At 53.4% G+C, this 14,162-nt stretch overlaps 1 protein-coding gene across 1 annotated transcript; it reads left to right on the forward strand.

The window, feature by feature from the left end:
* The first annotated feature begins 107 nt into the window (after window positions 1-107).
* Window positions 108-13,505, forward strand: KHK (ketohexokinase). The gene is given in 9 exon segments (XM_005895719.3): window positions 108-962; window positions 4,312-4,406; window positions 4,409-4,427; window positions 8,338-8,472; window positions 10,644-10,716; window positions 11,551-11,697; window positions 12,741-12,829; window positions 12,973-13,130; window positions 13,217-13,505. Coding segments are annotated over 9 exon segments (894 nt in total). The 5' UTR covers window positions 108-870; the 3' UTR covers window positions 13,303-13,505.
* Window positions 13,506-14,162: the final 657 nt, after the last annotated feature.

Below are 14,162 nucleotides of genomic sequence, written 5' to 3' on the forward strand. Positions count from 1 at the left end.
CATGGGTCGACAGGAGTACACAGGGGACGGAGTGAGGGAGCCCCCGACCAGATTCGCGCCCTCAGCTCAGGCCGGAGTAGCTCTGCCCGCACCTGCTCTAGACGCGCGAGCGCGAAGCAACCCCTCCGCTTAGAGCCCCAGCCAGGCCCTCCGCCTGCTCACGCCCTTTCCACCCGAGTCCGCCAGAGGGCGCCGGGACCCGCGACCTCGGCGCCGCTGGGCGGGGTCTCCCGTCACGTGACCGCCGCGGCCCACCTTGCGTGCCCCGGCTGCTCCGCGGCAGAGGCGAGGCCTCGGCCTGGGATTGGCCCGACCTCGGGGGCGGGGCGGGGCAGCCGGGACAGCGCGAGCCGCGGCTGGGGATGCTTGCGGGTCAGGCCGCAGCTGCGAGGCCCGACTCAACCCCGCGGGCTTGGAGTCCGGAGAGAGATTGGCTGGTGCGGGAGCGGGCGGCTCACGGGATGCTTTTCTGCTGTACTTTCTCTTGGCGTTCAGGAGGTTGCCTAGCTACGCTTTAGAGAGCTTTGCATCAGCTCCGAGTCCATCTGACAAGTGAGGAAACTGAGGGCAAGAAGTGGAAGACGTAGCCATCTCCTGGGCCACGCAGACTGCCAAGGAGAGGCCGGGTACCGAGACCTTGGGGTCTGCGCTCCCAGGTCCTCTGGAGTGGGTGGTCGTGGGGAGCAAGGGCCCGGCTCCGTCCCCTGCACCCCACGGCACCCCTCGCCGCCGCCGGAGGCTCCCTGGAGGAGGAGTTCCGAACGCGGAGGAGGAGCCAGACTCTGGGAGCCGGGACACCATTCACCCGGATAGGAGGCAGAACCAGGGAGGAACCCCGTCAGCCAGGCAGAAAGCTCCGGGAGCAGCTTCATGGAAGAGAAACAGATTCTGTGCGTGGGGCTAGTGGTGCTGGACATCATCAATGTGATGGACAAATACCCAGAGGAGGACACGGACAGCAGGTAGGGGCGCCCGGGCCCCTTGGTAACCCCAGGGGCCGCTGCAGCCCCGCGTTGTGCCATGCGGCCAAGACTGCAGGGATGCAAAGCCGGGGCCCCGCAGCGAGGTTGTGAAAGTCGCCTTGGGAGCCCGTGTCTCATGCCCTCTGCCCGGGACCTGGGGAAAGAATTGAGGCCTTTAGTATTAAGTTCCAGGCTTTGGATAGCATTGTGTTCTCCACTTCCCATTTCCAACCCTGGGACCTGTCAGACATCATTATCCCCATTTTACCAAGTAGACTAAGCAAGTAGAGACCCTGAGAGACACAGTGACTTAACTGAAGGGCACACAGCTAGGAAGGTGCAAAAGCAGTGCCTTCCTTTTTAACAAGACCTGTGCACGTGCCTATCACCAGCATTTACTTCTAATTTATTTACCACTTATAGATCTCATCTGTTTCTTTTAAAGTGTTTTTGAGGTAGCTTACAATAAGAAGTACGTGCAGTTAGACTGTTCAAAAACATTGAAAACCATGGTCTTTGAGCTTCATCGTATCTCAGGGCTTGCTGGCGCTGCAGGCAAATTTGGAGATGCTATGAGTTATGGTCCAGCTGGTTCATAAGCCATACAGACTTTTTCCTTGTGCTGAATTCCAAAAGGAGCTTACCAGAAGTCCTTTTTACAGTACTCAGTGAACAACATAATGGAAAACATCCTTCATGGTTGTCTGGTGGAAGTTGAAGAGTCATTTGTTGGTTTCTGTATTTACTCTTGATAAGAACTGCACCATTACACGTCATCCCAAGACACTCCAGTGCAGTGGAATCTGTGACTTTCTCTTGGGGTAGTCTAGTGCTTAGAATACAGAGAAGAATTGCTTCTTGGCTCTCAGTTGTCAGAGCCAAGAACTGGATAAAAGGCGAGTTCAAGACTGAGCTTGGGAAGATGCTGCAGTGCCAGTAACCATGAGGCTCACTGAGGGAGAGCGCCGGGAGTTCTTCAGGCCTTGGATCCATACAGCACTATCACAGGCATTATTACATGCTTTCCTCACAGCAGCCCATGGGAAACATGTAAGGATCGGTCCTGTTCTGTCTTTATAGATGAGGAAGCTAAGGATTTGGAGAAATGAGACAGTTTTTGTAAGGGGCCACATAGCTAATGAGTGGCAGGACAGTAGTAAAACCCACGTGTCCTAATTCTAGGTCTCCAGCCCTCTACCCTCTCAGGTGCTCCCTGTTCCTTTGTTGCTGCCCATCTCATGGAGGTGACCCTTTGCTTTGGGCTGTTTGTTTGCCAGACGTTAGAGCCTCCAGCAAAGGGTGAAGGCACAGTGGGGGCTGGGCACAAGGGTGTGCTGCTATATGTACCTCACCCACCTGCCAAGGTCAAGTCGGCCCCAGGACTTGGTTCACAGTGAGGGATAGGCTTACTCTCAGGAGAACAGTGAATTCTAGGGCTACAGGTTCTCCATGAACTGTGGGGGACCTCAGGGGAACCTAGAGTGCCTGCTTCACTAGAGCTGAGTCCCAGTCCCTTCGAGCTTGCTTGTCAGGAGGCTGGGACCAGAACCTACTAGTCCCCCTGATGGGGGCCGGTTCCGAAGATGGGCACTAAGCAAGGTGCCTCTCTGAAGAGACCCTTCCCATGTCCTCCACGCCCCCTGCCCTTCAGGGGGTGCCTCCCCATCCCCCAGACCCATGGTTCTGCTCCTTTGTGGAGCAGTCTGCTTGTCTTCAGGGCCTCTCTCCCATGCGCCCATCCCACCCAGCCCAGCTCCTGGACTCTGTTGTGCCTCCCAGATGGGCAGACCTGAGTGGGAACCCAGGCCTTCCTAGCGTCTCAGCCCCTCCTGTCCCAGGCTCTCTCCCTGGGCAGTGGAGAACTCTCAGGAGGTGCTACCTGGAACTCGGCCAGGGCCCTGAGGAATGGCCTGGCCTCTCAGAGTCCAAGCATAAAGGCCCTTCCAGAAAGCATCTTCACGCTCAGCAGAGCGTTTCTGCACAGAAAGTTGGGCGTCCGTGTGACTTTGAAGGGTTTCCACAGAGTAAAGCTATAGCCCCTTTCTCTGAAACCTTCTCAGGCTGGGACCCAGTCAAAAATACAAAGCATTTGGAGTGGTTTGGGATCAGGAGACCTGCATTCTGGTATCAGCATTGTCCTTAACTGTTGGTGTGATTCTGAGCAAGTTCAGTCCCTCCAGGCTTCTCCTCTCTTCGCAGCATGAAAATTTCTCTAAAGCTCATAGCTTGAGAAATGTTGGATCCTTTACAGATTAGTATCCTTTTCTCATGGGATCATGGCCCCCTTTTCCAAAGGCTAAAGGGAACTTCAGTGTTAAGTTTTGTGTACAAATATACCTTAGTCTAAAAATTCTCCTTCATTTATTTCTCTTAATCAGTGGTTCTTTGGTGCTTGTCCCCCTTATGGTAAGCTACCGAGTTATTATTGTTATCCTTTTTGAAACTGGAAGAATAGAAACAACAGCCTGCACTGTTTACCTCACAGTATTATTGGAACACAAATGAAAAATTGTTCCAGTGATTTGACTGTATATGTGTGTTATCATTTTTGTTGATGATGACAGCCCATCAGGTGTATCCTGACTTCGTTTCCTTTTGCTAGATTTTCAGTAAAGATGGAGAAAAACAAAGGAAAATAAAAGGCAACTATGTGCTGGCATGGATGTGTTAACTAACCTTATTGTAGTAATCATTTCACAGTATATACATACATCAAATCATCCCTCTCTTCACCTTAAATGTACAGAATGTTATATATTAATAACATCACAATAAAGCTGAAAAAAAGAAAAACAAAGATGGAGAAACACTTGTCTTCACTCAACAGTCTGTTTAACTTTTGACAAGTAAAAGTTACCATGCAACGCCCCCACCCCACCTTCTTAAATGATCACAGTGTCCAGGTTTGCTTCTTGTCTTAATCATTTTAGTCTAAATTGTTACTGAAATGGCCTCTCCTAAGATAGGAGCAGCAGTAGATTTGCCACCTTTGGGAAGAGGCAGCTCTCAAGGAGGAGGCTTGATGGGAGGAGGGGGAAGGTGGGGAACTGGGTCACTGTTACAGAGGAGGAGGTAACCTAGAGTCAGTGGAACCCTCAAACTGTGGTGACACCGAGGGAGTGCTTTCCTGATGTCATAAGAATATTGGGAGACAGATATTAATCACTGTGAGCTTGAATTTAGCCTGGGCTGGGGAACAGATCTCGTCCTCACCTGAGCCTCTTCCCTTCGCTGAGCCTAAGGCTGGCCCGGATGCTTTCTGAGGGGGACCTCCTGGCTTTTTCATTCTGGGGGCCCTACCCAGGGCTCAGTCTGCTGGAGCTGCAGGGACCCTCCTTGTGTTTTGCAGGTGCTTGTCCCAGAGATGGCAACGCGGAGGCAATGCATCCAACTCCTGCACTGTCCTCTCCCTGCTTGGAGCCCCCTGCGCCTTCATGGGCTCGCTGGCCCGGGCCACGTTGCTGAGTGAGTGGTGGGAGCAGGGAAGGGCGGCCCTCAGGGTGGGGGCAGAAGGAAGCCTTGGCTAGTTTTGGACAGCCTTGGGCAGTCTCTGAGAAATGGTTTGTGACCTCTAGAAATGGGTGGTGGTGCGGGGGGCGGTGGGGAGTGGAGGACCAGCATCCCAGACTTTCCCTGGTGTGGCTTATCTGCTGCTCAGTCATTAATGTTGCTCTTGTCAAGGTTTCATTTTCACAGCCTGTTTCCTTGGCCACTCCCTGGAGCCTGCTTCAGCTTCCCACCTTCTCCTTCCTTGCTTCCAACAGACTCTCTGCGGTGGATATGACTTTGCCCTTCTCACGTCCCTTGTCCTGCCTGTGCTTGTGGCAGAAGGCGGTTAGGGATGTGCTGTACCCACCCTCCCTCCAGGATGTCCTGCATCCGTGGTCCCAGGGTCCAGGCCCACGGTTTCTTTCTTAACTGAGGGGGCAGGGCCAGTGTTTGTGTCCCTGATGTTCACTGAAGCAGCGAGAGCTCCCTGCCCAAGGACACCCTGATGCCACGTGCTAAAAATGGGCCCAGACCCATGCTTCCATTGGCCAGAAGGCTGCCACCCATAGTGGCCCATGCACTTGCTCTGTGTTGGCTGCTGTAGGGACCCAAGAGCTCTTTGACCCCTGGCACTGCCAACTCAGCAAGCGCTTATCAGGAGGTGAGGCCCACACTTTGCCCACTGTGGGCACAGGGGCAGGCTGCCAGGTTGTTGGCCTGGAAAGCACAGCCCTTTGAACGCTGTTAGAGCCCAGCCCCAAGTTGCAGCCAGGTTCCCTTCCCTAGGAACCGGCATGGAGCAAATAATGGGGTAGAGCCTGCCCTCTGGGGTGGGACAGAGGGACCCAGAGCCAACAGCTGCTCACTTGCCAACCCTCTTCAGCAGCTGCCTTTCCTCCCAGCTAGAGCGAGACCAGCCCTACTTTGAGTAGCAGTCATGCTGATAAGTGTGCCATTCCAAATTCTCCCCACATGCTCAGCAAACACTGTGTGAGCACCTCCCGTGTCCCTGGCACTGTGGGGACTAAAAGGTATGTGGCAAACCAAATCCTATATTCCATCCATGCAGTAGAAAAGTGTCAGTCACTCAGTCACGTTCAATTCTGCAATCCCACAGATGGTAGTCCCCCAGGCTCCTCTGTCCATGGGATTCTCCAGGCAAGAATACTGGAGTGAGTTGCCATGCCCTTCTCCAGGGGATCTTCCCCACCCAGGGATCAAACCTGGGTCTCCTGCATGGCAGGCAGATTCTTTACCATCTAAGCCACCTGGGAAAGCTACTGTTTAAAGGATCCTTAAGGTGTAAGACAAAGAATGATGCCCTGATGTGGTACCTTTATACCAATCTGTATTTTCCAGCTTGGGTGTTGCTGAAAGTGGGGTCCAGTCATAGTGAGAAAGGCCAGGATGGTGGCTGCACCACTGGGTGTAGTTGCCAGCTCCTGGTGACAGGACTCTGCATTTCCAAAGAGCTGGGAGGGGCGGGGTGGTCTCCTTGTTTTGCTGGTGCAGTCTTCCTGAGGGACTGCCCCCACACCTCGTTCTGATCAGAGGGGATTCTGAGCAGGAGTTCTGGACCCATACTGAGGGACCTCAGGCACTGGGTGGGCTCACCATCGTGGAAGGTGAGGGCAGTGAGTGGGCCCCCCGGCCCCCACCAAGGCAGCACCACCTCCTGGCTGGGCATCATGAAGGCAGGTGTGGAATGAGAGGAATCACATGAGGACAGGAAGGACTTCCAAGAGAGGAGTACCGGGGATGGGCAGGCAGAGGGAACCAGGGGACAAAGTTCAGTTCAGTTGCTCAGTCGTGTCTGACTCTTTGTGACCCACGGACTGAAGCATGCCAGGCCTCCCTCTCCATCACCAACCCCCGGAGCCTACTCGAGCTCATGTCCATTGTGTTGGTGATGCCATCCAACCATCTCATCCTCTGTCGTCCCCTTCTCCTCCCACCTTCAATCTTTCCCAGCATCAGGGTCTTTTCAAATGAGTTGGTTCTTCACATTATGTGGCCAAAGTATTGGAGTTTTAGCTTCAGCATCAGTCCTTCCAGTGAATATTCATGACTGATTTCCTTTAGGATGGACTGGTTGGATCTCCTTGAAGTCCAAGGGACTCGAAAGAGTCTTCTCCCACACCACAGTTCAGAAGCATCCATTCTTTGGCACTCAGCTTTCTTTATAGTCCAACTCTCACATCCATACGTGACTACTGGAAAAATCATAGCTTTGACTAGACAGTCCTTTGTTGATAAAGTAATGTCTCTGCTTTTTAATATGCTGTCTAGGTTGGTCATAGGAGAAGGCAATGGCACCCCACTGAGTACTCTTGCCTGGAAAATCCCATGGATGGAGGAGCCTGGTGGGCTACAGTCCATGGGGTCGCTAAGAGTCGGACACGGCTGAGCGACTTCACTTTCACTTTTCACTTTCATGCATTGGAGAAGGAAATGGCAACCCACTCCAGTGTTCTTGCCTGGAGACTCCCAGGGACGGGGGAGCCTGGTGGGCTGCCGTCTATGGAGTCGCACAGAGTTGGACACAACTGAAGCGACTTAGCAGCAGTAGCAGCAGCAGGTTGGTCATAGTTTTTCTTCCAAGGAGCAAGTGTCTCTTCATTTCATGGCTGCAGTCACCATCTGCAGTGATTTTGGTGCCCCCAAAAATAAAGTCTCTCACTGTTTCCATTGTTTCTTGTCTATTTGCCATAAAGTGATGGGACTGGACGCTGTGATCTTTGTTTTCTGAATGTTGAGTTTTAAGCCAACTTTTTCACTCTCCTCCTCTTTCACTTTCATCAAGAGTTCTTCACTTTCTGCCGTAAGTGTGGTGTCATCTGTGTATCTGAGGTTACTGATATTCCTTCTGGCAATCTTGATTCCAGCTTGTGTTTCTTCCAGTCCAGCGTTTCTCATGATGTACTCTGCATAGAAGTTAAATAAGCAGGGTGACAATATACAGCCTTGACATACTCCTTTTCTTGTTTGGAACCAGTCTGTTGTTCCATGTCCAGTTCTAACTGTTGCTTCCTGACCTGCATACAGATTTCTCAAGAGGCAGGTCAGGTGGTCTGGTATTCCCATCTCTTTCAGAATTTTCCACAGTTTATTTTGATCCACACAGTCAAAGGCTTTGGCATAGTCAATAAAGCAGAAATAGATGTTTTTCTGGAACTCTCTTGCTTTTTCCATGATCCAGCGGATGTTGGCAATTCTGGTTCCTCTGCCTTTTCTAAATTCAGCTTAAACATCTGGAATTTCACGGTTCACATACTGTTGAAGCCTGGCTTGGAGAATTTTGAGCATTACTTTGCTACCGTGTGAGATGAGTGCAATCATGTGGTAGTTTGAGCATTCTTTGGCATTGCCTTTCTTTGGGATTGGAATGAAAACTGACCTTTTCCAGTCCTGTGGCCACTGCTGAGTTTTCCAGATTTCCTGGCATATTGAGTGCAGCACTTTCACAGCATCATCTTTTAGGATTTGAAATAGCTTAATTGGAATTCTGGGGGACAAAGTATCACCTTGTAATTATTAATACTGCCTTGTCTTGCACGGTGCAGGCCACAGTGCCCTCACCTGCTTGGTTCAAACAGGGTACATATCCTCAGTCCCAAAATCCACCCCATCTAGCGAAATCTTTCCTGCTTGAATCAGACTGAAGGCCAGGGTCAGTCAGGATCTAAAAGAATGTCCGTGAGGGTTTTCCTCCCTGAGCTCTGGCCATGCTCTCCCACCTCTCCTACCCCCCTAAGCCTGTGACGAACCCCAGTCCCTTCCTAGCCTCTCCACTTGCACCCCAGGGCCCCTGGTGGCCCCACCACCTACCCTCTAATCCCCAACCCCCCGCCGAACTGCGCCTCCCCGGGTTACTCCGCCCTGGCAGTTTTGTCCTGGACGACCTTCGCCGCTATTCTGTGGACCTCCGCTACATGGTCTTTCAGACCACGGGCTCCGTCCCCATCTCCACAGTCATCATCAGCGAGGCCAGCGGTAGCCGCACCATCCTACATGCCTACAGGTTTGTACACCTGTCTGCACCCTGCCAGCTGCTGCCGCCACCATCACTCAGCCCCCAGAGCAGGACCCTCCTCTCCAAGGCCTGTGTGCTCCCTAGTGGAAGCGCCGCTCCCCACTGGAAGGTCTGGAAGGCCCGGGCCACTTGGAGTCTCTAATCTGTGTCTCCTTGCCCTTCCCTTGGCTCGGGCTCCCCCCCACCAAGCTTCCTGGTGGCTGACTTCAGGCAGCGGGGCGTGGACGTGTCTCAGGTGGCCTGGCAGAGCAGAGGGGAGACCCCGTGCTCTTGTTGCATCATCAACAACTCCAATGGCTCCCGTACCATTGTACTCTACGACACGTAAGGCCCCCTGGCCTGGCCCGCCATAGCCCACCAATCAGCCTCCTCACCTGCCACGCAGGCATCCCAGTTGCCTGCCCTTCGTGGCCTCCCTCTTTGTACCAAAAATTGTCCCTATGCCATACTGTTCAGTGATTTTTGAATTGTTTTCAATTAGGGGACAAGTGAGGTGGGAAGGGGTGAGCTTTGCTCTGCCTGGTGACTTAGCTTTGGTCAACACCAAGGAGAGGCAGGCAGACCTATACAAAACGTAATTTATGATGTGATTCCTCCATAATTAGCCAATCAGAAGCCTGGGTGTGGGGGTGGGTAAGTCGTTCTGAGGGCAGGGGGATGGGAGATGTGATTCAAACCATCTTGATCCCTGAAGGGGGCACACTGGAGTTTCCAGGGTTGCCAGCCTGCAGCATGGCACCAGGAGCTGGGGTTTGGGTATTCAAAAAAGATGAGCCACTCCCAAGGGTCCAGCATAATAAGGCTAGACCAAATGCCACATACCATCCACAGCCATTGCTGAAAGAGGGAAGAGGGACATTGGGTCAGCAGATAAGGGCCATCTGATGATTTGCTTACCTGGTGGCGCGGGGCGGGGGGGAGGTCATTTTAGGGTCACAGGCTGCCAGGGAGAGACTTATCTCTCCCAGATTCCCTCCTGAAGAATCTCAGAGGTTTAGTTTCCTGAGAACCTAGTGTGTGTGTGTGTGCCAGGTACTCTGTTAGGGCTGAGATGGCCCAAGCCCAACTGCCCTGGGGTTCCGGCTGACCCTATTGCCCAGCATAACCACTGGGCCTGGGGGAGGGGCAGTCATTCTAGGACAAGATTTGTAACCAGTGGCCCTGGGCTCTTTGTGTCCCAACGAATGAGTGGGTAGGCATACATCCTAGAGGCAATCTTCATATTGGGCAATGCTTAGTCATCTGCCCATTGAGCAACACTCTGTAGCAACTTTGATCAGGGACACAATATGGCTGTTCACAGGAAGGGATGGAGAGAAGCTCCAAGGAGAACTGTCTATTGCCTACTGGCCTCGGTCCAGGCATAACCACACACGTTATCTCTAGCTGCAGCAGGCCTGTTAGGCTAGGGGTCAGCCCCGTTTACCAATGGGGAAGCACCTCAGAAGGGACACAGTTAGGCAGCTAGTTAAATCGAGGGAGGATTCAGTGCAGAACAGGGAGGGGAGGCCACTGGCTGTGTGTAGGTCTCTGGCTAAGGAAGATCAAGGCAGACCCTTCCCAGGTTTCCACACGTAAGTCAGCCAAAAATCAGTTTATCCTCAATCACCAACCTTGATCTCAGGATCATAACATGGAGCTGCCAAACTCAGGACAGTAGTGCTGACACTGCTGGGGCAGCCAGAAGTGAGTAGAACCAGACCCGAGCTCTGGGAAGAATGGCGGTGGCCTTTGTAGTTTCCCGGGACACTGCATGCTGGGAGCTGTGTGGGCTGCTGGCAAGAGGAATTCTGGGAATTGTAGTCCCTGGTGCTCTTAGAGCATTTTGGGAGATGTGGTCTCCAAAGCATGTGGGATTGGCCGCTTACTTAACACATGCAGTGGATGAATTTGCCTTTAGATAATATCACAGCCTCAAACACAGGAAGGGGCACCCTAGGAAACTGCCTCCAATTCCCTGTCTGGATGGAGCTCAGTGGAGTAAGGAGTGGTCTCAAGTTTAGCCTGGAACAGGGTAGGGCTGAGCCTCGGAAGCATGTGCTGTAGATCCAGCTTCCTGCCATGCTGCAGGCAGTGCCAGGCATAGGGGCCCTAGCAACAAGTTAGAGATCCTGGCTCTGGCTGACTTCACCTTGTGCCTTCTCTGTTCTGTGACTCAGGAACCTGCCAGATGTGTCCGCTAAAGACTTTGAGAAGGTTGAGCTGACCCGGTTCAAGTGGATCCACATTGAGGCAAGCCCTGCCCTACCTGGGTTTTGAGGGCCTCGACCTTCCAGCCCCTCCGCATGTTCTGCCTCCTTAGTTTTCGAACCATGGAGTTCCTTAGAGATAAATGAGCCCAGCACCACCCAACCCATCCCCTCTCTGTCCTCATTTATGTTTTCAGGTGGGCAACTGAGGCCCAGAAAGATTCAGTGATGTACTCAAGATCACACAGCAGGATATAGGCACCAGAAGCAGGAGGCTGGCTCTAGGCAAAGTCCGGTGCTTTCTGTGTTACAGGCTGCCCCACCTCCTCTCCCACAGCAGGAGCCAGGCTGTGGGAGACCTGATCTGTTAACTCTGGGGAAGGCAGGAATGAGAGGCCCCAACCCAGCTCCCAAATAAAGGAAACTAGAGTCTTCATTCCAAGAGAACTCTTAGAATCTAGATGGAAGGAGATCTTGAGAAGTCCTGAGTTCTAGTCCTAGCTTTGTCATTTAATTTATTGTAGTCCTTAGGAAAGTCTCTCTCTTTTTTTGGTCACACTGTGTATATGGGACCTTAGTTCCCTGACTAGGGATTGAACCCATGCCCCTTGCATTGGGGGTGCTAAGTCTTAACCACTAGACTGCCAGGGAAGTCCCAGGAAAGTCTCTTTTATTCTTTAGTCTTCTCATCTGTGAAATGGGAGGGCTGGTTGATAAGGTCTCCAAGGTCCATAACAGCATTGGAATTCTGAGACTTAGGATGAGTTCCCGCTCAGCAGCCCTGGCTCCTCTCCCCCCACCACCCATAGTTCCAGCGGGAAGGGAAGAATGAGCCCGGCTGGTCCTGAGCTTCCTGCCCTGCCCTGCTCTGCTCCAGGGCCGGAACGCATCAGAGCAGGTGAAGATGCTACAGCGGATAGAACAGCACAATGCCAGGCAGCCTCCAGAAAGCAAGATCCAGGTGTCTGTGGAGGTGGAGAAGCCACGTGAGGAGCTGTACCAGCTGTTTGGTTATGGAGATGTGGTAAGTGTCCCCTGCAGCACCCACCCCCTACCTCACACACTCCCCCCAGCTCCCAGCCACATCCAGCTTAATCTGGTTCTTAAATGGAGTCTGAGTATTCCCTTGTCCTGCCTTTCACACATGGTGATGTTGGCAGGTGGGGGCAAAGCAAAGAGACAGAGGTCTGTGCTTTGGGCTCTTGCACAGACCTCCAGAGTAGCCAAGAAGTAGAATTTCTCCACCCCAGGGGGCTCATGGGTATGTCCAGAGGGATTGGACAAGGCCAGGACAGCCAGCCACAGGGCCAGCCTCTCCTCAATGGGCCTCCTGTCTTTTCCTCTTGTCAAATGACAGGATGGCACCATTCTCCAAGGTGCCCTCCAACTATGGGGTGGGAGCCACTAGGGGGTGAGGGAGGGTGGGAAGGGGACTTGCCCATATAAGCTTGGAACATAAATGGAATCTGGGTGATAATCCTAGCACCATTGTGAAGCAGGTTGGGCTCTTGGCTGCACATTAAAAAAATGTGGATGCCTGAACCCCACCTTCATTTTTTTTTTTTTCAATTTGGTTGATAGAGGTGGAGCCTGAAGTATTTTTTAATAAAACTCCTTGGTGATTCTAATGCATAGCTGGTGTTAAGAAAGCTCTAGAACCCCCAGCCCTTTGTTTTAAAGATGAAGAAATCAGACTTAGAGGGCATAGTTGTATGAGGAAAGCCAAACAAAACCAAAACCCTCCTGAGAGCCGTGATTTAACCCGCTTATGGTAGACTGCACCCCAAGATGGCGCTCAAGACCCACCCTGGGTTTTCAATTGTGAGGAGATTCGTTGATCTTAGAACAAATAGGCTGGGACTTTGTGTCACAGCTTACATGGCTGCTTTCCAGCATGTCTTGAGCGAGTGAGAAAACCTTTCGTGAGGTACGGCAGGGTACTACCTGAGGGCTTAGGCGGCCATGTTGGAGGAACAGCGTTATAATATCAATGCCAGGCGGCTGGTGGTATGGGACAGCTGGGGCTAGAGCTCAGATAACCATCAGCCTCTCTTCCACTGCCCACAGGTGTTTGTCAGCAAAGATGTGGCCAAGCACTTCGGGTTCCGGTCAGCAAAGGAGGCCCTGAGGGGCCTGTATAGCCGCGTGAGGAAGGGGTGAGCGAGCTCGCAGAAGCCAGGCTGTGCCCCGGTGCGGGTGTGAGCAGTGAGGGAGCCTGGCATCCAGGGTCTGCCCTGGGAGGGGGACAAGGCTGGGGCCAGGGCTGGGCTAACAGCTCGCTGAGAGGAGGGTGTCGCAGGGCCACGCTGGTCTGTGCCTGGGCGGAGGAGGGCGCCGACGCGCTGGGGCCTGATGGACGGCTGCTCCACTCCGATGCTTTCCCACCGCCCCGCGTAGTGGACACTCTGGGGGCCGGAGACACCTTCAACGCGGCGGTCATCTTCAGCCTGTCCCAGGGTGAGTACCCCAGCAGGAGGCACAGGGCTGGGGCCTGCCCCTGCCCCGAAGACCCGGCTGACCTGGCCACTTGTCCCTCTCTCCAGGGAAGAGCATGCAGGAGGCACTGAGGTTCGGCTGCCAGGTGGCCGGCAAGAAGTGCGGTCTGCAGGGTTTTGATGGCATTGTATGAGTGCCCTGTGGCAGCGGGCACCAGCTCACACCCCGCCCCAGGCTGGCATCACTGGCTCCTGTTGCCTTCTCTGTGGCCAGCCTGGCATCGGGCTACCCTTCTCCCTGGGCTGATCCGGGTTGCGGGAGGGCTCCACCTGTGACCTGGCATCTCACTTGGCAGAGTCGCAGAGCAAATAAATCTTCCCAGAGCCAGCTTCTTCCTGGCAGTCTGTGGGTTTTCAATGACTGAGCTGCTCTGGCTGGGGATTCCAGAGGTTTTGATCCAACAATCCTTTGCCCTCTTTTTCTCTATTTCCCCAAATTCACCTCTTGTCCAAGCCCAGAGGAGGGCCTGCGGAGACCAGAGCAGCAGGAAGCGACCCAGGCTTGCCATGAGCTGTGCCCTTGCTGGAGGCCCAGGTCTTCCTGGTGCAGAGCAGCCACCAGTGTGGGTGTCAGTGCCCAGGAGGCAGGGATAGAGGGCCTGACTTGGAGCCTTCCTAGTGGGAGGGGAGACTTAACCCCTTCCACCCCAGGGAGCCTTCCCAATAACCACAAGCTATGAGACAAGCTCCTCTGGGTGCTGGTGCTGTCACAAGACTCCAGTGGCCACAAGCATGTCCACGTGGCTGAGGCAACCTGACAGGCCAGCAGGCAGGGAGCCTACTCTGTGGTCTGGTGGAGCCTCTACAATCCAAAAATATCTCCCCAGTAACTTCCCCCAAGCCCCACCCTGGAAGTTGCCTTGGAGTCAAGAAGGTGCCTCGGCCACAAATGTGACCCAGGATACAGTGGTGCCTTCCCTGGGAGAGACCCAGACTGAAGGCATGTGGGAATTAGCAAATGTCCATGTGGGAGTTGGGGCAGCAGGGTGAGGCC

Source organism: Bos mutus, chromosome 11 (genome assembly GCF_027580195.1).
Source record: "Bos mutus isolate GX-2022 chromosome 11, NWIPB_WYAK_1.1, whole genome shotgun sequence".
Classification (NCBI taxonomy): Eukaryota; Metazoa; Chordata; class Mammalia; order Artiodactyla; family Bovidae; genus Bos; species Bos mutus.